The sequence below is a fragment of the Pelodiscus sinensis genome, chromosome 15 (genome assembly GCF_052426305.1).
Source record: "Pelodiscus sinensis isolate ZL-2025 chromosome 15, ASM5242630v1, whole genome shotgun sequence".
Classification (NCBI taxonomy): domain Eukaryota; kingdom Metazoa; phylum Chordata; order Testudines; family Trionychidae; genus Pelodiscus; species Pelodiscus sinensis.
This window is the reverse complement of record NC_143066.1, coordinates 5764770-5786069: the sequence shown is the minus strand read 5'-3', so window position 1 is coordinate 5786069 and position 21300 is coordinate 5764770. Positions and strand designations below refer to the sequence as shown.

The window sequence follows — 21300 nt, the reverse complement described above, 5'->3', positions numbered from 1 at the left end:
AGGCCGTGGTTTGAAAGAGCGGCTGGGCCTGTTCCGAGCACAGGGGAAGGAGAGACCTAGCAAGGGAAGTGAGGAGGGGAGGAGCGCGCCCGAGGCGAAGGTGGACGACAGGACAGAGGTGTGTGGTGGGTATGGCTCGCGGAGGAGAAGCCTCGCGAGGAGATCTGGATTCAGCATCTTAAAGGGGCTGGCTGGCCATTCTGCGATACAGACGTGGCACTCACAGCCAGTCAGGAACGAACGGGCCAGCCGTGGCTGGGCAGCACGCTTGCGTGTTCCACACGGCGATCTTCCAACTGTCTCTGCACCAACGAATAAAGGGGCACAAGTCGGGCATCAAGAATGGGAACATCCAACAACCCGGAGGAGAGCCCGTCGGACACCCAGGAACGGCTTCCAAAGCCGCCTTGCTAGAGTAACACACCATCAGGCCCAGGCGGCGGCGTGAAATGGCAGAGCTGGAATTCGTACGCTACTTGACACTGCCAGAAGGGGTCTGAATAGGGCCTGGGAATGGCTCGCTCACTGCAGTACGGCAGTTCCCCTTCAGGTCCTCTCACCGTAACCGCTGTTGGAAGTGGGTCACATCCACCCTGGCTGAATTACCCTCATTGGCTCTGAGCTTCCACACAGTAACGTGCACATGTGGATATCAATTCCAGCCACACTGAAGCTTCCACTTCATATGAAGCCCATGAAAGCTTGTACCCTAATCGATCTGTTAGTCCTTCCGGTGCCACAGGACTCCTCGTTGGTTTAGCTGACAGCGCCACCCCCCGACATGTGGCCCAGGTACTGAATGCCCAGCATGCTGGAAAGGGATGACAAGGCTCCGGAGAACACGACAGCCACCCCCAGCTCCTGTGGAACCAGGCGCCCTGCCTCTGCTCCAGCCAGGAGCATGACGCATCCCCCACATATTTACACAACAGCAGTCACCTGCCTCGTGCTTTCTGTCTCGCCTTCAGAGCAGAAAGCTTCCCGGATCGCCATAGCAATGCCTGCGTTGCCATGGCTGCGTGGTACCGTTGGCTGCTCCTTCGATGCAATTTTCGCTAGCTAACCATTCGGTTCCAATGTTGGGGGGGTGTACAAAGGAGGGGATGTTCTCCCCCGAGTCCACAGCAGGACAACTACACCGCTCACCCACTGAGCACCCACGAGGGTTCATGCTGTTCTGACACGTGACCAATCCTAAGCTAGCCACGGCACACCTACCATTAAAGGGCACCCCCCCAGGGACAGTATCTGCTCATCTGCCCTTACCCTCAGTCAGGCCTATACTTTCAAACCTGGGGGTCTAAAGTTAGGCTCCTATCTCCGCAGTCAGGTCCTTTGGACTTAGGCGCCTGATTGTCAGAGAAGCCGAGCACCTACACAGCCTGCTCCTGCCAGTGGGAGCAGTAAGCTTGATGAAGAAATCACTTCTGTTTTGGGCCTCCCCGGTTGGGAAGTTTGGCCTCTGCTCTCCTGGGGGTGAGCACAACATAAACGCCTGGGGAAGAACAAACTGAGGATGGCTTACCCACCTGGCCCAAGCCCAAAATTACATGCCCCAGGCAAGTGGGCGCGCTGGCGTAGTTCCACTGGCAATCCATTACCAGACGCTAACCCCAGCTAGGAGAATTTTGCCAGGCTGATCAGGCAGCCAGCAGAGCCAGTCGTGTATGTGCGTTTGCAAGACTGAGTGTGCAAATAAAAAAACAAGCCGGGGCACTGCATTCAAATGTGCTTTGTTTCTTCTTGCTGGAGTAGTTTCATTGTAACGATTTATGACAATACTTCACAATGTGATAGAAAAACACTTGGAACAGTACAGCATAAAAATAACAGCGCCCGTAATGGGAGATCTCACTGCCACCTCTGTTATTAAAGTGCGGTGGGGAGGTGGGAAGTGACAGATTCTTTGTGTATGAATTATAGGGTACGCAGGTGAGTGTGGTTTTACTTACCAGAGTCAAGTCAGCTACAGCCAGCACACGGTGTCTCTGCCTGATCCTTTCCATCAACAATGTCAAAGAATCAACTCCACTGCCAGCTAAGTGTTAACCGCCCCATCAGGCAGATGAGGAAATTGACGCACACAGAAGGAAAGGAGGTTTGCCCAAGGTCACAGCCTCCTGGGAGCAGCTCTGGAAATGAAACAAATGCTTCGAATTCCAGACCCCATCCCCAGAGTTAATCGCCAGCCAACTCTTAAGATGAGATAGAGGAGGAGACGGGCGACCCCAGCCATGCGACCGTTTGTCCTTGTTGCTTGCACAGCATTTGGAGCACCTCAGACGAGACCTGCTAGAGAAGGCCGGCCGTTCTCAATATCGCAGCTAGGAAGACGTTTTATCGATGGGCACAGGTACCTCCGCATCGACTGCCAGCCAAGTTAGCATTCCGCACCAGTCCCACACTTAGAATGATCCTGCTTCCAAAGCCTCCCCGTACTGCCCCCAGGCCGCCTGCGGCTACAAGGAGCACCTCCAAAGACAACGTCCGAGTGTGGGGCTGCCCCCTTTGGATTTGGAACTTCAGCTCCACTTGTAAACCTCATTGTAGGCCACTTGCACTGTGGCCTGGGCACTCGTGGATTTTCATGCTGCGAGAGGCAAGAGATGGGAGAGGCAATAGTGCTTTGCTGGTGTTCTGAGCCCCAAGAGTGGGCATGGATCTGACACCCCTTCCCCCACCTGCACTGTCTCCTTTCCCTTCGGAAAGGGATCTGCGGTCACCTTTCCCTTTCGGATGTCAGCGTCCCGCATCAGGCATAGGCATCGCTTCAGTGAGATTTTATGGGAAGAATAAGCTAGACAAGTGTTGTAATCAGCTGAGTATGAAAAGCCAGACCCTCCAGGTCTCTGTCAGAGGCAGGCAAGACCCTTGCAGGACAGGGTGTCAGTGTTTGGGGTTTGATCCCGTTCCCATTTCTTGGCCACGCCTGACCAGGCGACAGGTTGCCACATCGTGCGCTAGCATCACTCGCCTTCCTCCGAGGAAGAGGCATCGCTTGTCCACCCACCTCCGAGGAAGCCTCCCCGTTTCAGAGATCCACATCCACTTACAAGGAGAAAGTGACTGGTTTTCAAAGATCTTGCTCTCCCCTGAACTACATAAAAATGGGTCAGACCAAAGGTCCATGTAGCCCAGTGTTCTGTCTTCTGACCATGGCCAATGCCAGGTGCCCCAGAGGGAATGAACAGAACAGGGAATCACCAAGTGATCCATCCTGTCACCCATTCCCAGCTTCTGACAGAGGCTAGGGACACTATTCCTGCCCGTCCTGGCTATTAAGCATGGAATGACCTATCCTCCATGAATCTATCTAGTTCTTTTTTTAACCCTGTTAAAGACCTGGTCTTCACAGCATCCTCTGGCAAGGAGTTCCACAGGTTGACTGTGCACTGACTGAAGAAATACTTACGTTTGTTTGTTTCAAACTTGCTACCTATTCATTTCGTGACCCCCTAGTTCTTATGTTATGGGAACAAGTAAATAACTTTTCCTTATTCACTTTCTCCATGCCAGTTGTGATTTTATAGACCTCTATCACATCCCCCCCCCACTAGTCTCCTCTTTTCTAAGCTGAAAAGCCCCAGTCTTTTTCATCTCTCTTCATATGGTAGCTGTTCTAAAAGTGTTGGGCATATTGGTCTGAAGCAGGGGCTGAGTCTAAAACACAGAATAGCTGCCCACACTGGCCCTTCAGTTTAGATGGTAGCACCCAAAGCAATGGGGATAAAGTATCCTCAGTGATCGTACCCTCCAGCTACTGCCCTAAAATGCAGCTCTCCACTTTGAGGTGTCATAAAAATGCAGCCGAGATTTGGGTTGTATCCGCCAGAACTCGAAGAGAATAAATCAAAATAATTACAGGGTTTGCCCTTACAGAACTGCTTGGCAAAGCTAAACTCAGGGCTTCAAAAGAAGGTTTTTAGTAGCAGTGTGCTAAATCCACAGAAGCAGAAACACCCACTTTAGGCAGCTGCACTAGCCCCAACACGTGCTTACAGAGCCGCCGCCACCATCGCATGGGAAAACATCTTGGGTTCAATTAAAGCCGTTCATAAAGTCGATATTTGCAGCTCTCTTCTCCAGATCCCTGCTCTCTATCACATCCGCAGGATGTCAGGATCTTGGCTTCGGAGGAGTCCACCAGCTTCTGGTGCAACCAGAAATAACCACTACCACCTCTCGCAGGCCCTCATTATTGTCCTTGTAGGGATGGGGAAACTGAGGCACAGCTGATTTGCCCAAGGGTCCGTGAGAGGCAGGAACAGAACCTAGCTGTGCAGGACTTTATGAGGGAAGCTGGCCCTGCTGCACCAGTCTTAGCGACACAGGACTTCAAGCACCCAGCCTGTCGAGCCAAGATCTTTGCTAGCCCTATAGTCACAGACTAGCCAGGATTTCGAGGAGTCTGCCTATATCCTGCCCTGCTCAGGAGAAACTGGGGCTGAAGAGATGGGTTTTCAAAGCTTCCCCAGAGGTGCCACAGCTCTCTAACAGGAGCTAATTTATTACTTTGCACAAAGAGTGAAGACAGCTGCAGGCTTCGACAAAACTAGAGAGAGTCTAGACCAAAATCCCAACTCTGGCCACCCTCCAAGGGCGGAGGAATTCACATCTGGATAGGAACATGCAGCCTTTGGCCCCATTTCTAAAAATAACGCTCATTGATCATGAGCAGGATGTTTATACTGTGCCTAAAGCATAAGCAAGTCTTTGAACATGAATTCTGTTTGGGTTTTTTTTTTTCTTTAAACATCAGTAGATCACTTATCTGACATTACACAAGTTTCCTCTGAAACCCAGGAGGCTGCAGAACACAATTGCAGAAGCCCTGAATGCTAACTGCAGAAGCATGTCAGACATCAGTCAGGGATCTACATGAAGCTTCTCCAGCCTGCAGATTTCAGTTTGCAACTAAAGATCCTGAGCTATTTAAACAGAGGGGTCCTAAAACGAATGCCATCCGGGGCACTTCAGCAGCAAGTCACCAGACCCCTGAGTATGTACTTAAATTGCATGAGAAGGAAGAAAATTACAGGCAGCGGAGGTCTTTAAACATGAAGTGAGTCCCTGGAGACTAACACATGCCAAAATCTAAAACTCCACCTTGATCAGACACAGCCTAGACAGATTTCGATTCAGCACTGCATTCTGGGACTTGGAGTCTCCACAGCTCTATTATACGGACGAGACAAGCCACACTAAAATTCCATTGGCCACTCTCCCCCCACGCCACCCCAAACAGCCAACTGTGGGAGCGTGCGCCAGCTGGAAACACACAACAGCATTACTGCCTAAAACACAGCAGAGCCCCTTCAGCAGGATTAATTTTATAAGGTGGTCACTTTCGCCGCCGCCACTGGGGTTGACGGCTCAATGCCTCGTACATTTTTCCAGCTCACAACCCTTAACTGGCACTCGTTTTCACTGCACCGACTTCAATGACCTCCATGTCCCAATGAGAAGGGACATCCCCTTGAAATCTAGTCCATCACAAAATATGAGGTTACACCTTCAGGAGCTACACTTCGCATCTCCCTGACAAACTGTAAGGCGGTGTTTCTGAAACTGTGTTCTGCAGCACACCAGTGTGCCACGAGGCAGTCGGAGGTGTGCCGCGGAGAACAACAGAATTAAAAATGGCCAACTTTAAAGGGGCAGGTGACTTTTTTGCTCAATAACTTCCCCCCCCCTCCCGACCCTTCTCTCCTCCCAGACCCTTCTCCCTCCCTCCCCCCAACAAAATCCTTGGTGCTCCCCATTAAAAAAAAATATTGTTTGGTGTTCCTTGGTCTTAAAAAGTTTCAGAAACACTGCTATAGGGCTTTCGTTTACTATTCCCTACTGTGCATGGAAAACTAACGCAACCAGCTGACAGGGGAAACTACTAAGATACACAGGAAGAAACTAGAAAGGAGAAACCTTGCTCTCGCTCTCTTCTGCCTCTCTGTGTATGAGGAGAGACATTTCAGACAGACTTGTGACCTGTAAGTTGCCAGTGCCCCTTTAAATCTCTGGTTTCCTATTACTTACACTGCCATGCCACTGATGAATTCCTCTGTAGCCTGGCAATAGATTGTGATAGCCACACGGGCATCGGCATCAAAGGTGAATTCTAGGCTGTACAGGACTTTCTGCTTCCCGCTCTCCTCAGTAGGACTGTCTAGGTCGTCTTTATACCTGCAAGAGAAAGCCAAAGAGTCAGGACAGACATTACGGATGGAAGAGACATACTGTCTCACCTGCTTCATCCCAGAGGCATGTTAAGTTTTGCCCAGGACAACATCAACAACTCAAGCAACGGCTTATGTGTCACTGCCGAGACCCACTGATCCAGCAGAGCTCACGGTCTGGAAAGTTTCTCTGCTATTCAGTCTAAAGTTCCTTGTTATCTGCCTCCATTCAAGATACAACCCATCCAGTCACCCTTTTCTTGGGAGTAATCCCTAATGGCTTACACCCCACTGAGATGAACATTTTAAGCCAAGATGAGGAGATCTGGCCTCAGAAAGCAGATGAATCTCATCCAGAGGTTATCTAATGACAAAACGCCTGCTTAGGGATGTTACATTTAGATTAATGGGCTAATTGAACAGTTGATGCAATTTGCTTCAACTATTCGATTAGTTGAAAAGGGAGCCTCTGCCTTTGAAAAGGGAGCCTCATCTTCAAAGGCGAAAGCGCTGCAGGGAGCACAGGGCCAGCAGAGGACTCAAGCAGTCCCCAGCTGGCTCCGGGCTGCACATGGCATCTCAAAGCGGCAGCGCCACAGGATCTGGTCCCGGGCTCCACACGGCGCTGCCACTTCGAAGCACCCCTTCTTCCCCGCCACCCTTGCTGCCTCTTTCCGATAGAGGCAGCAAAGTGGGGGGAAGCGACTAGTCAACTATCTGATAAGCATTTGCAGGTTATTGACATCTGTCAGCTGACTAGGCAGTCAGTCTATTCAGTCCCGGGGCATGAATAGAAGCAAAATGAAGTTATTTGCACTGTGGGTAAAGGACAACACCAAGGCCGTGTGGAAGATTTGGTGACAAAAGTACCGTTGACATTCATAAGTCGCCAAATCACATTTACACTGCCCCCCTCCATTGACATGTCGTGGCCCTGTTAACTTCCCCGTCAACAGGAAGAGCAAAGCACTGTGGGTAAGCCATTGAGATGCATCGAGTGCCTGAGTTCCTTACGTGCCTGGGGAAAAGTTTCTTCTGCGGATCAGTTTTGACGGGGTTGCCTTTTAAATGCCAATAATGATCCTGAGCTTGCTGCCCAATCCTGGCCTCTAGCATCCTACCAGTAGCACTGTGGGTGGGAGGCGGCTTGGCTAGGACAGCCTGGTGGACAAACCATTCAAGAAGGGTTGGCTAGCAAATGGGTTTTTGCCCAGAATCCTTACGGCTCCATAGCACCTGTAGATCTTCTCACAAACAGCCCCAGAGGGAGCGCCCTGAGGCTAACCAGAATACACTGGAGATGGAGCTAGATGCTACTTAAGCAGGATGTCTCCAGAGGAATCCACTGAGATCAACGACTGCTGCTTTCTCCAGACAATATCAACAGAGCCAATTCCTTCTCCCTGCCAGGCAGAGCCTCTGGGCCGAATCCGGTCCTGGCTTGTCTTGATCAAGGAGAGACTGGGGCTCTCCCCTCCAACGCAGGAGCTGGCGCTGGCAGTCCAACCACAGTGCCCCCTTGTGGCTGACATGCTAGCAGGGGTTTGTCCCACTGGATGAGAAGGGCGAACCCCAAGTCTCGCAGGCCAGATCAAGGCAAGCCGCGGACCAGAACCGGCTTGCCTTGCTTTAAGGCATCAATTATTTAATATACAAACTGCCAAATAAAGATGAAGTGTCGTCAACCAAGCAGTGCAGGGACAGGCTAGAGCAGTGCAGGGAAAGGCTAGAGCACTTTGTATTTCTTAAGTGCTCCGCTATCGGGGCGATTCTATAGAAATCAAGCAGGAAATGACTGAGCTTTCTCCGGGGGTCGCCTAGGTCAAGCCAGGAACTTCCCATTCGCTAGAATAAAAAGGACCAAATCAGGAAATAGCTGCCATTGCGAATCCAGAGCTGCTGCAACGTACATAAGGCATCCAAAGGAGAGCGAGGCCAGGCAGCGTTTGCACCTGCAAAGGTGGACGCAATGTTAAATGCTGGAGGACAACATGGTCCTACACAACTACTTGGACTGCTGGTTAAGCTGTGCCCATTCAAACAAACGACGATCATACAGCCAGACGCACAAGTACGTACCTGGGAGCAAGGGATGCAGGCACGGTACCCAGGATGTGGGGGTTAAGAACGGGATTTAGGGATTGGAGTGGACAAGCTGGAATACGCGCTCCTGGTAGGATGCGGTGGCCAAAAGGGCCACTGTGAACTCGGGATGGAGGAATGGGGAGTGGCGAGAAGGAACAGAGAGCATTTGCATGGCACCAGAGGGCTGGTGCTAGAATGTGACCACCAGGTCTGGCACCTGCATTTTAAAAAGAACGTGGAGGAAAGTGGAGAGGGCGCAGAAAGGAGCCCCACAAATGATTCCAAGACTGGAGAAAGTGCCCTATAGTAAGAGTTAAAACACTCCTCCTGTTTAGCATTTCAGAAAGATTGAGGGGTGAACTGGGATCTCCCTAGTAAGAAAACACTGAGTACCAGCGAGCTCTTCAATCCAGCTGAGACAGGCAGAGCAAGAACCAACAACTCAAAGCTTAAGCCAGACATCTCCAATGGAAATAGTTTATTATTAAATGTGTGACCTATCTAGCTCTTAGAGATCTTCTTTGATTAGTAAATTGCAATGTGTTTCACAATGTCTCTTGAGGGGGAGAAACATCAGCATCCCCATTTACAGATGAGAAACAGAGGCACCGAGACTTGCCACAGGCCACATATTGAGAGCAAAGCAGGTCCCCCCACATCCTGTTCACCATCACCCTGACATTGGATTGCCTCCAGTGAGGACAATTAACCACTGCAACAAACGCCCAAAGGAAGTGGTAGATTTTCCATCTCCTGATGTCTTCAAACCCAATCTGGCTGCCTCTCTGGAAAATGCTTTAGTAAAAAAAACTGGGCTCAACACAAGGGTAACTGGGTGAAATGTGGCCTATCGCACACAGGTCAGACAAGAGGATCTGACGGTCCCTTCTGATCCCTGCCCCAAGGAGTTTACCATCAGATTCCAGAAGTGATACAAGCGAGAGAGAGTATCATACGCCATGTGTATGTGATGAAGGGAGGAGAGAAGAGGACTGTGTTGTAGGGTTGTCCGGTGTCCAGTATTGACCCGGACAGTCCGGTATTTGTCTGGTACCGTATTTTCCGGCTTATAAGACGACTTTTGATGTTAAAAAACATCCCCCCAAAATTGGGGGTCGTCTTATACGCCGGGTATGCGGCTTTGGAAAGCCTCGGGGGAAGCCGGCGGCGGGGCATCCCAGGCGCTCCTGAGCTCCGCGGAGGGGCTCCGGCGGCGGGGCAGCCCAGGCGCGCCGGGGCTGTCCCGCTGCCGGTGCGCCCTCAGAGGCTTTGCTCCCGGTGTCCCTGGTCTGCTGGAGACGGTCCCCAGCAGACCAGAGGCACCAGGAGCAAAGCCTCAGAGGCGCGGGACCCCGCCGCTGCTGCGGCTTCGCTCCCGGTGCCTCTAGTCTGCTGGGGACCGTCTCCAGCAGACCAGGGACACCGGGAGCAAAGGAGGCGGAGGGGCGCTGGGGTATAAGACGAAACCCTATTTTTTAACTAAAAAATTAGGGGGCCGTCTTATACGCCCAGTCGCCTTATACGCTGGAAAATACGGTATTTTCTTATTTTTTTTCCCAGCCAGGGGCAAAAATACCAGACTGTCCAGGTCAATACCGGACACCTGGCAACCCTACAACACAGTCAGCAATTGGGCCCAGCCCTCCCATCCTCTGCCGCTTACCTGGTTCTGCAGGGGAGCTGTCTGGCCCAGAGTAGGGAGGCAGGCAAGATGGCCACCAGCTGCCAGTTAGGAGAGGCAGAGCTCAACCCCTCCTGTTTTTAAAGGGGCCATGCTGGTTTTTAATTTTTTATTTTTTTTTTGCTTAATAATTCACTGGGTCTTGTGTGTGTGTTCAACAACTTTGGTCCTCCCCCCCTTTTTTCCATCTGGCAACCCTACTTGTGGCCCCCAGAACAACCTTGGCCACGTTGAAGGAAGTCACGTGGGGAGGAAATAGCTCTGCAGCTCCCAGCGATGCCAATGAGAGACACGTGGCAGCTGATTTTCTGCTGGGCACCTCCAAGTGCCAGGGCGGCTTTGATGCAAACTACGTCCCGGCCACGTGGGTCCCTAGGTTTGTCTCTCTTCTCTGAGCTCCTCTCTTGGAGGCAGCAGGGCTTTTACTTGTGATCCCTTGGCCTGCCAGTTCGCAGCCTGAGCTGGCAAACCAAGCAGGAGCCAAGTTACGGGAGCAGGACAATGCAACAAAGGCGCAGGCATCAATTCCAAACAAACAGCTGCTCGGTGCCTCCATGTGCCAGTGACTGGCTCTGGGCAGACTCCCAAACCACAGGCATTCCCACTCAGCTTCCCTTTGCCCCCATAAGTTGGGCAAGTCCCAAGAAAGCAGCAGAGGGCAACACGAGCCCACCAGGAGATGGGACCCTTCCGCACACACCCTCCGCCGCATGACAATCTCCCTCAGAGCTGGAGCTGCCGTCCAGGTCTGGTGCTGCTGGCCTAAGCGGGCTTGACACTGTCACGCTAATTCTCAGCACAAGGAGGAGAAGGGGCTTTGCATGGTGACAACCTGCTTGCAGCTGCTCTCTCTCCTGGGGGGGAGCTGCCTGGAGCTCACAGTCCGGTTACGAAGAGGCAAAGCAGGCAAGAATTGAAGCCTTCGGTGTTACAGTCTCCAAGAGAGACCAGCCCTGCCCCTGCTGAAGTTCGGACAGGGAGTCGAGGCCTGGCAGGAAATAGGAGCTCGCACAAGACCGCGGTTCAGCAGGAACACTCGAGAGGGGGCTTTGCCCATGCTCAGAGCTTTGCCCACCAGCCACACAGGGCCAGGAGCTGGACAGAAGTTTCCTCAAACCCTCCCCAAGGCTCTGACCTGTCATCTAGAAGGAACCTCTCCACACCCTGACGGGTGACAATCCAGCTAACAATCAGGAGCCAGGGAACACCCAAGAGCTGGTGGGAGTTTTAGTCACATCGCACCCCAAAGTGAGCCAAATTCAACCGCACGTCACAGGTCCAGGAGAGAGAAGAGGAGACTCTCCAGAGCAGAGGAACCAGCTGTTGGTCCCTGTTCGGGATCACAAAGAAGGCCCCGAGGGGCTCTCGCAAGTCCAGTGGGCAGCACCACACAAACGGAGACAGTTCCCTCGAGAGAGAGGCCACTCGCCTCGCGCGCAGGGCCATTTACTGGGCGATTCCTGAAGCACCTGGGGCACTAGTACGCCGAAAGCGACCACTCACGAGGAAAGAAAATGGCGCGGTGCTGACCATGCGCTGGCACTGACCCAGCCCTGGTGAGACCGGCTGCCGCATGGGACGCCAGCTCTGGAAAGCAAATAACACTACCTACCACCAGCATCCACACGGGCTCCTCACTGCACACCACAAAGCCTCTGAGGAACAGATGCAACCTCTACTCCCCGGAAAGGCAGGCCGTGCTCATTCTCCCCTCTCGAGAGATAGGGAAAGTCTGTCGCAAAGCAGGGAGGAGACTTGTCCATCAGCAGCCAGCGACACAGCTAAGATTAGCATCTGATTCCCGCATTAGCAGCAGGGTCTTTCACAGCTGCAGGACTCAGCAGTGCAGACGTGCTCCCGAGACGCTATGCCCTGTTTCCACAGCGAGTGCCGGTCCGATGCACACAGACAGACCCTGTGGCTGGAAGAGCCAAGCTATCTTCAGAACATGGACGTTTACAAAAGATCACTACCTGCGTGGGCGCTTCTTCCTCCTCCACCTCTCCAGCTCATTCTAAGACTACCCCTTTCCGGTTTTTGACCAAAGAGACAAACCAGAGTTTGGAAAGAAACATGTTGATCAGTTTCAAGAGCAGTTTGCGTTCGTCTTACCCCTTTCTACCGAGAGGGGCAAGGTGGGCGAGGTGAAGCCTAATCCGAACTAGCTAGTCCGTGCCGCGTGTAGCCGCGCGGCACGGGGTCCGAACTAGCCGGCATTTAAAAATGGCGCCGGCCGGCTTTATGCAAATGAAGCCCGGGAAATTCAAATCCCGGGCTTCATTTGCAACTCCGTATGACTACATTACCCCCCCTAGTTCGAACTAGGGGGGTAGTGTAGACATACCCTACCAAAGTAATAAATTCAAGTTCCCAGCAGCTACCACTACACTGCATACAGTATATACCAAGGCACCCAAACCTTGCTCAACGAGGACCTGGAACGGGCAATCTGCCAGGAAGGCAGACATTTCCAGAAAGTGACAGAGTGTCCGAGGGCTCTATATGAAACACTCCGTCCAGCAGCCAGTCTGCGTGCTGAGACCTACCTCTACCTCCTCCAGGCTCTATACCTGTATTAAACGAGCACGCTGCAAGCGGACTGTCAAACGCCACAGCTGGGCTTCATCCACAGACCAAACTCCAGCTATTGCTGCAGTCAAGCCAACTGCAGCGCAGTGAGAGAGAGTCCGGTTAGACCATCCAGCCTGTCTCCCTACAAATGCAGGATACGGTCACCTGAAAGCATGCGCTCAAGTAAGACTATTTTGTATCTTAGCCAGCAAGAAAAATCTCATTTCTTCACTACTCAGCCCCCCTGGCCTGGGCCTTGCATTAGGGATGTTAAATATCGGTTAACCGAATAGTCAATTAACCTCATTAATTCTTATTGGTTACTTGACTGTTCTATAGTCCCCAGGGGTGGGGCCGGCAGCCAGCCAGTGCGCTCTGGCCCCACTCCTGAGGAGCCGCCTGCCACATCACGCTGCTGCCTGTATCAGAGGCAGCAGTGCAGGGTGCTAGGCAGGGGCTGGGCCGCGAGGGAAGCCTGTTTAAAAACTAGCTCCGCGCGGACCAGCTGCCTGTCGCTCTGCACGGATACAGAGGCAGCAGAGTGTGGTGGTAGCAGCCCCTGTCCCAGGGGTGGGGTGGGCTGAGCTCCCAGACCCGGCGCGAGCTGGAACTGAGCCAGGCTGCCTGTCTGCCCGGCTCCGAATACAGAGCTGAAGTGGGGATAGGTCCTGGACCTGGCAGGAGCCAGGACTGAATCAGGCTGCTGGCCAGCCTGCTAAAAAATGTACTGGCAGAGGTGGGGGCGGATGCGTGTAGTCTACAGCATGAACCTATTACATCCCTACCTTGCACCAAGAACAACTTCTAACCCAAAAGTTCAGAAAGAAATCGCTCTGCAGGTTTCGCCACACGACTGATGTTTTCCATCTGGGTTAATGCTCCCAAGTGAGGCCAAAGCGTCACTGCTTCCTACATCGTAGCATCGGTCCTACTCAGCCTCTGGAGAAAGATGCCTTCCTTGTGCTGGTGGGAAACGCTGATTGCCTGACCGCCCCGTGCACGCGTGAACCCGAACATTCTGAACACACGGGGGAGTGGCACTGTGCACTGAAGAGGAGGCGTCCCATGTAGGTGGGCCTCCCCCTCTGCCTTCAGAACCACCGTTTGGTCAGTAAAGGTACCTCACAAGACGGAGAGAGTCTTTGCGGATATTCACCAAACTCCTCAGCGTCTTCACAGGCTCGTGCGGGGCTGGTGTGACGTAGGGAAACTAGAAGGAGAGGCAAAGAATCGCTTTGTTAATATACCAGCATGGGAGTTAACTCTTTCAGCAAGATGCAACCTACCTAGACACATGCACGCTGTCGGAGACTGTGCCCGTGTCAGCGCTGGCAGCCAACCGCAGCCGGCACTAACCAGCGCTCCCCTGGGAGACTCAAGCTGAATAGGCTGTAGCAGCGGTTCCCAACCTTTCCCAGATGGGGACCCATTTGGACAATTCAGGAAGACTTGGTGACCCAAGGCAACTCAAAAACGGGGGGAGGGAGGGAAGAGCCACCCAGGAGACACTTGGCGACCCTTTTGAAATGGAATGGTGACCCATACTTGGGTCCCGACCCATAGGTTGGGAAATCGTGGGCTATAGAGACTAAACCGTCCTCTTCAGCTCAGCAGCAGTGCCCACAGCAGAGCGTTTACACATGGCAGGAAACAGAACAGAACCCACCCTGAAGCTGCCTGAGCTGTCCCTGCTCGGGGTTGCGGGGGGGGAGGAGGAGGGAGAGGGAGAGGGAGAGGCGGCCTTCTATTTCCAGAGCTGTCAATGCAGCACTTCTCGCCACAACCAGGCATCCAAATACCTCCTAGCTCCTGCACGTCTCCTCTTAAATTGTCTGTCCCAGGCAGGAGCAGACACCTCTTCATGCTTGTGCTTTTTGCTCCCACCCTGGAAAGTCTGGAATTGGTTCAGTCTAACACAGCTCTCCACCCTTTATTTGCTCAGAAAGAATTCCACACTCTCCTAAGTGCTACAGCACACACTCAGCCAGCTGAGCTCTGGGCCTGCTCAAAACAGGGATTTCAGAAGGAGAGACCCTGGGGGAAATCTAGGGTTCACGGCAGGCCAGTCAGAGCCGATAGCCTCAGAGGTACATGCAGAGAGGAAAAGGCAAAAGGGGGTATGTCTACACTTGCACCCTCCTTCGAGAGAGGGATGCAAATGAAGACATTCGAAATTGTAAATGAAGCCGGGATTTAAATATCCCACGCTTCATTTGCATATTCGCATTATGGCGCCATTTTGAAATAACAGACACTGTTAAGACGCAGTTATTTCGAGAGAAAACCCTTCTCTCGATATAACCCTTATTCCTCATACCATGGGGTTTACCAGTTATGTCAAGAGAAGGGTTTTCTCTCAAAATAACCGCGTCTTAACAGTGTCTGTTATTTCGAAATAGCACCATAACGCAAATATGCAAATGAATCACAGGATATTTAAATCCCAGCTTCCTTTGCATTTTCAAATGTCTTCATTTGCATCCCTCTCTCGAAAGAGGGTGCAAGTGTAGACATACCCAGGTTGTGGACAGGGTCTTGAGCCATCAGGGAGTTAGCAGAAAGCCTGCACTGAATTGATCCCCAGGTCTAAAACCAGCAGGATCCCCCAGGAGGTCACAGCAGTGCAATCTGTTTACAAGGGACTCCAAGGGAACAAACTGGAATCCCGAGCGTGGACATTGTGTCAGAACCACACAGCTCCACAGTCCTGTGCTCTGGCAGCCTGTTCAGCAGTCAGATTCTCTGTTAAAAAACCCAGGGCCAAATAGGTAATTGACATCAAGGCTGTTCATAAGGCTTGAAGTCTGTAGAGACTCATATTTGCCAAGCTTGAGAATCTGGAGTTTCCATCCATGACGAACTGAACCATGCAGCATGGTCAATTGCTGTTCATACCAAAGCAACCAGGGCAGGGAAATCCCTCTCCAAACAGAGCATTCTGCGATTCCATACGGCCGGCCGTGGCAGGACCGCTCAGCTCCTCACTGCCTTGTCAGACACTTGAGAGGCGGGCATTATCCCCACCACGCATACCGGGAAACAGCAGCAGAGACAGGCGGATGTGCTGCAGCGGGGCCGGCTCGTGGCCAGCACACTGCCAAGTCGCTGGCAGAGACAGCAAAGGAACATAGGAACACGCTGGCAGCCCTGTCCAGCTCCAAGACACCACTCAGGCTATGTCTACACTGAGTTTTCTCGGTAAAAAATATGCTGAGGGACTCATTTGCATGAGTTGCAATCTCATTTCTGCCGATCCGTTTTGTGCTGGGCTTTTGCACAAAAACAAGCAGTGTGGACGTTTTCTTTTGGCGCAAAAACCCCTTTTCCCACAAGATCTGTAAATCTTGTGGGAAAAGGGGGTTTTGCGCAAAAAGAAAACGTCCACACTGCTTGTTTTTGCACAAAAACAGACTGGCAGAAAATATGCAAATGAGATCGTGACTCATGCAAATGAGTCCCTCGTGAGCATATTTGTTGCGAAGAAAACTTGTAGTGTAGACACCCTCCTACAGGAGGAGACTGAGGCTAACTGGTAAGCCTAACCCTTAACAGGTGGGAATTTCCGGTTATGGTTAACTGGTGGAGCTGGAGCAAACCCCCGCCTACGTTGGGCAAGGGGCTGCTCCTGCCCTGTGAGGCCTGTCTCGGGGAGGGGGGGTGCTCCAGCCCAGCCAGAGCAGCCCCCCATCTATGGCTACTTGCATCCCTACCCTCCCGTGGAAGTATCAAGGCTGGATTTCCGACTGACAGACACACGCAGGTGCGAAATGAACAGCACACATGGACTTGCCTGAACAGGTCTGTTCCCCAGGAAGTTTAAATCCATGTTCTCCCCGAAGAGGTAACCCTCAGGATGCGGCGTATCGAACTTCTCGCCTCCCATGAAAAAGTGACTTGCAAAGTAGTTCCCTGGAAAGACACAAAACGAACACATTCGGGGGGGTTCGTTCCTGGAGCGGGGCAGACACATGCAGCTCTTGGCGGGGGAGCACACCACGCGGGCAAGGCTGGTTTTTAGGCGATGGCCACACACGGCAAAGCAACAGCTCCTGGCCACACTGCATCACACAGAGTCAGCGCCAACAGCACTGAGCAAGGAGACACCAGAACCCTACAGAAGACAAGTCACTGAAGGGCTTTTTTGTAATATGCTCTGTTCAAACAGGACTTATCGCAGGGACATTTTCTGTGCCAAACAGGCAAGCAGCTCAGGTGATCACACTAGGCCTCCAAGCCCTATAATCTATGCATTACAATGCTGCTAACCCTAGGGTAAGTTTCTTCCCCAAGGAGGGACGGGAGCAGGTTCCTCACAACACTGCCAAATTCTGGGAATTCTCTCCCACATGCCACACGCTCGTTTGCAAGGTCTGTCGCCTGCCTGGGAATGGACACGTTCCCTTTCACAACCCACGAACGGAGCTCCTCCTACAGCCAGAGGAGAGATGGTTTAGCAACACTCAGTTCTCCTCCCCTCCCCTAGGGAAAAATCATGTTAAGTCTTCCCTGTGGGCGCTAGCGGTGATCCACAGGGATGCTCGCCTTGATGAAAGAGATGGTTCTAACTACAGAACACACCCATCGGTACGAGATGTACCCCGAGACTGATCAAACAACAATCTCATTCAAGTTCAAGGGGGAGCGCAAAGTGTGGGTCTAAGTGGATCACTGAATTACACACAATGCTAAACTCAATCTCTACACTTCCAGGAAAGAGCCCAGGAAGCAGCTACCTGCCAGGGAGCAACGGCCGCTCCCAACGAGAAAGGAAATGGAACGAATACAGTGTCGCTGTCTCAGCTCGGTGTAACAGACGAGAGTTCGGGGCCCTTCAAGAAAGCACTACCCAGAGCCGAGAAGGGTGTGGAGAGAAAGAGGAGGAATTCAATGGGTGGGTTTCTCCATCCGGCTAGCACTGCTGGCAAGTGGCTCTCTTCAACACAAGAGGGATTTCATGAAAGGTTTCTGCTTTTTCGTTTCTTCCTCTTTGCTCCAGGAAAGGCAATTTGTCTCACCCAGCACAGCTGGTACCACTTGAACAACAAGCTCAGCTACTGCTGAGCTCAGCTAATAAGCTCACAGGCCTCCAGATGTTTCTGGTTTAAAAACAAGCCTGCTGCCTGGATACACCAACCACAAGCTTTGCCCGATTCCTGAATCTAGCTGGTACCAAGACTGCTGCAGCAGCATGGCAGTACTGAGGTATCCCAAACCACAGAGCCCCAGGCAAGCAGGAGCAAAAGGAACAGCTAATCCGGTTACAAATCCAAGCCAGATTTTCGGGGCAATACACCCACCCTGCCAAGGTGCACGGTGATATTTGCGCTTGCGCTGTGGCCAGTGAAAGCAGGATTGAGGAATCAATTTTACATTGTATGTAGGTCACACAGGATGATGTTTTGAGGCATCTGATCTGGCTAACTCCAAGGAGCTCAAACTATGGACCAGCCCGGCAGAGAGCTGCTCGTGAGTGAGGTTTGTCGGAGCTGGTGCCATTCCCACATGGGTCACATCTCCCACCACTAATGCAGCCCCAGCAGCCGCTGAACAGGGCACAGCGGCTGTGCTACGTGGGACAGAGCAGCATATCCATCTGGAACCCCGGGGGGAGGGGTTAGGAAGGTGGAACAGGCCATCGCAGCGTTTTCACTCTCCTGAAAGGGCTCTTAGGGTCTTTAATGTCCACAGACAATCAGGAACTCTGGGTGAGTTCTCATCTAGAAGACAGCCCACCTAGCAACACGGCACCCTCCCTCTGCGAGCTACAGCGTCTGTTCGGTACTCAGTCAAGAATCTCTCCCCTGCCCACAGAGCAGCAGACTCTGCTGGGCTGACACAGCCCTCTCCCCTCCTCCCTCCCCCCAATGTTGAGTGGGGAGCTACTCCAGCCAGGCTACCAGTTAACTGGTTAACCATGGACATCTCTACCTTGAAGGTGCACAGACAATGTCTCAGATTTCCAGAGAGGGCCACAAATCTCCACTCAAAAGCTTTTAGGGGTCTGCAAATGACAAACAGTGGAAAACCACTGTCCTAAAGGCCTCTCACTTGTAAGTACTGCCAAGGCAAGACCTCTCTTAGTTTGCAAAGACATCTGACAATCACAGCCCGACCTCAGCAGGAGGTTGGCAGAACGATGAATGTGAATGAGGCATTCAGTGCTATGGAAAAGTCTATAAATAACCCTGGCCATACTGAAGGAAGGCTGCATATATAGAGAGAGGACCACAAGCTAAATATGAGTCAACTGTGTGATGCTGTTGCAAAAAAAAGCAAACATCATTCTGGGATGCAGTAACAGGAGTGTTGAGAGCCAGACACGAGAAGGCATTCTTCCGCTCTACTCTGCGCTGATTAGGCCTCAGTTGGAGTCTTGTGTCCCAGTTCTGGGCACCGCATTTCAGGAAAACTGTGGAGAAATTGGAGAAGGTCCAGAGAAGAGCAACAAGAATGATGAAAGGTCTAGAGCAGTGTTTCTCAAACTGTGCTCCGCAGAGCCCCAGGGCTCCACGAGACATCTCCAGGGGCTCGGTGATGTTGACAAACTGGAAACATCGATAGGTACAACACATACAATCAGTGGATCGCTGGGGCGCTGCATAAATTTTTACACATGTAAAGAGTTCTGGAGCCCAAAAAGTTTGAGAACCACGGGTCTAGAGAACATGACCTATGAAGGAAGACTGAAAGAACTGGGCTTGTTTAGTTTGGAAAGAAGACTGAGAAGGAACAGGATAGCTGTTTTCAGGTATCTAAAAGGATGTCACAAAGGGGAGAGAGAAAAATTGTTCTCTTTGGCCTCTAAGAATAGGACTAGAAGCAATGGGCTTAAACTGCAGCAAGGGAGGTTTAAGGTTGGACATTAGGAAAAACTTCCTGTCGGGGTGGTTAAACACTGGAATGAGTTACCTAGGGAGGTTGTGGAATCTCTATCTCTAGAGATATTTAAGAGTAGGTTAGACAGACACCTATCAGGGATGGTGATGGTACTTGGTCCTGCTGTGAGCGCAGAGGACTGGATCTGATGACCTCTCAAGGTCTCTTCCAGTTCTAGTGCTCTATGATTCTATGCTATCCTGTCCAAAGCTGGATTCTATGCTATCCTGTCCAAAGCTGGGGAGGGCTTCCAAGTCAACATGTGAATTCTTGCTCTACAGACGGCCCCTCTGCCCTAAAGCAGTAAGAGTCTGCCTCAAGCCAGAGGGGCATCGTCCAGTGGACAGCCAGTCCAGAACCACAAACGTTATTTCTTCCACTTCTCCTTGAGGGCAACCACTAGATACAAGGCTTGTCCTACACTACTTGGTTTTGTCCAGCGCACGCACGTTGCAGTATGACTTTGGTCAGGAAAACGTTTGCCCAGTTTCAGCAATAAAAAGAACTGATAGGAGGCAGTAGTGGGGAGGGCTGCCTGTAACCTCTAGGATTAATCAGTGAGCTACTCGTGGAAACAGCTAAACGTTCACATCCCTAGTTCTGACAGGTCACTTGCAGCTGCGTTTGCACCGATTCTTCACCCCATACATTGATAAGATCCAAACGCCCCAAGCAGGACAGTGTCCTGAGTAACAGCCACCCATGTCCCTGAGAAGACGCCACAAGGAGCCATAAGCAATGAGCCAGATACCAGAAAATGGATTTTAAAGTCCCTGGGGTTTATTGATGGGATGGGCGCATCAGTTCACCTGTTTATGTAGATGTAGAGCAGCGGAGTTCAACGCGTTGGCCAGAGTGGCTACTTGGGCATTGTGGGAAACATGCTGGAATTCACTGAATGTGAAAAAAAACTAATGTAGTACACACTGCATGATCACTGACAGTAAAGAGAGGGGGGAGAGAGAAAAATTCCTTGTGGGGCTGGAAGTTTTTTGTCACTGAAGCGGAGAGCTTGTTGCAACTTCTGTGGCTTTGCAATATGAACACTTTCCAGGTTGTGTTGCTCAAAAAGGTTTTTTGGCAACAAAACTTGCCAGAGTGGACAAATCCTTAGAGACATGTATAAATGGTAATTGGGGCCATTATGGTAGTTAGGAAAGAACTTTGAAGTCAGAGGTAATACCAATTGTATGTGTTTACTTATCATAGAATCATAGGACCGGAAGGGACCTCGAGAGGTCATTGAGTCCAGCCCCCCACCCTCAAGGCAGGACCAAGCTCTGTCTACACCATCCCTGACAGATGTCTATCTAACCTGTTCTTAAATATCTCCAGAGAGGGAGATTCCACCACCTCCCTTGGCAATTTATTCCAATATTTGACCACCCTGACAGTTAGGAATTTTTTCCTAATGTCCAATCTAAACCTCCCCTGCTGCACTTTAAGCCCATTACTCCTTGTTCTGTCCTCAGAAACCAAGAGGAACAAATTTTCTCCTTCCTCCTTGTGACACCCTTTTAGATATTTGAAAACCGCTATCATATCCCCCCTTAATCTTCTTTTTTCCAAACTAAACAAGCCCAGTTCATGAAGCCTGGCTTCATAGGTCATGTTCTCTAAACCTTTAATCATTCTTGTCGCTCTTCTCTGTACCCTTTCCAATTTCTCCACATCTTTCTTGAAATGTGGCGCCCAGAACTGGACACAGTACTCCAGCTGAGGCCAAACTAGTGCAGAGTAGAGCAGCAGAATGACTTCACGAGTTTTGCTTACAACACACCTGTTGATACAACCTAGAATCATATTTGCTTTTTTTGCAACAGCATCACACTGTTGACTCATATTCAACTTGTGGTCCACTATGACCCCTAGATCCCTTTCCGCCATGCTCCTTCCTAGACAGTCGCTTCCCAT

General features: G+C 51.5%; 1 protein-coding gene across 4 annotated transcripts in view; it reads right to left on the bottom strand.

Moving 5' to 3' along the window:
* MGRN1 (mahogunin ring finger 1) overlaps positions 1–21300 on the bottom strand; it is a 70460-nt gene that overhangs the window by 37804 nt on the left and 11356 nt on the right. For all 4 annotated transcript variants that reach the window (XM_075899121.2, XM_075899123.2, XM_075899122.2 and 1 more), the window contains exons 2-4: positions 16301–16419; positions 13632–13720; positions 6034–6180 (exon numbers count right to left, since the gene is read on the bottom strand). In XM_075899121.2, the coding sequence (XP_075755236.1) occupies positions 6034–6180; positions 13632–13720; positions 16301–16419 (355 nt within the window). The remainder of the gene's footprint in view (positions 1–6033; positions 6181–13631; positions 13721–16300; positions 16420–21300) is intronic.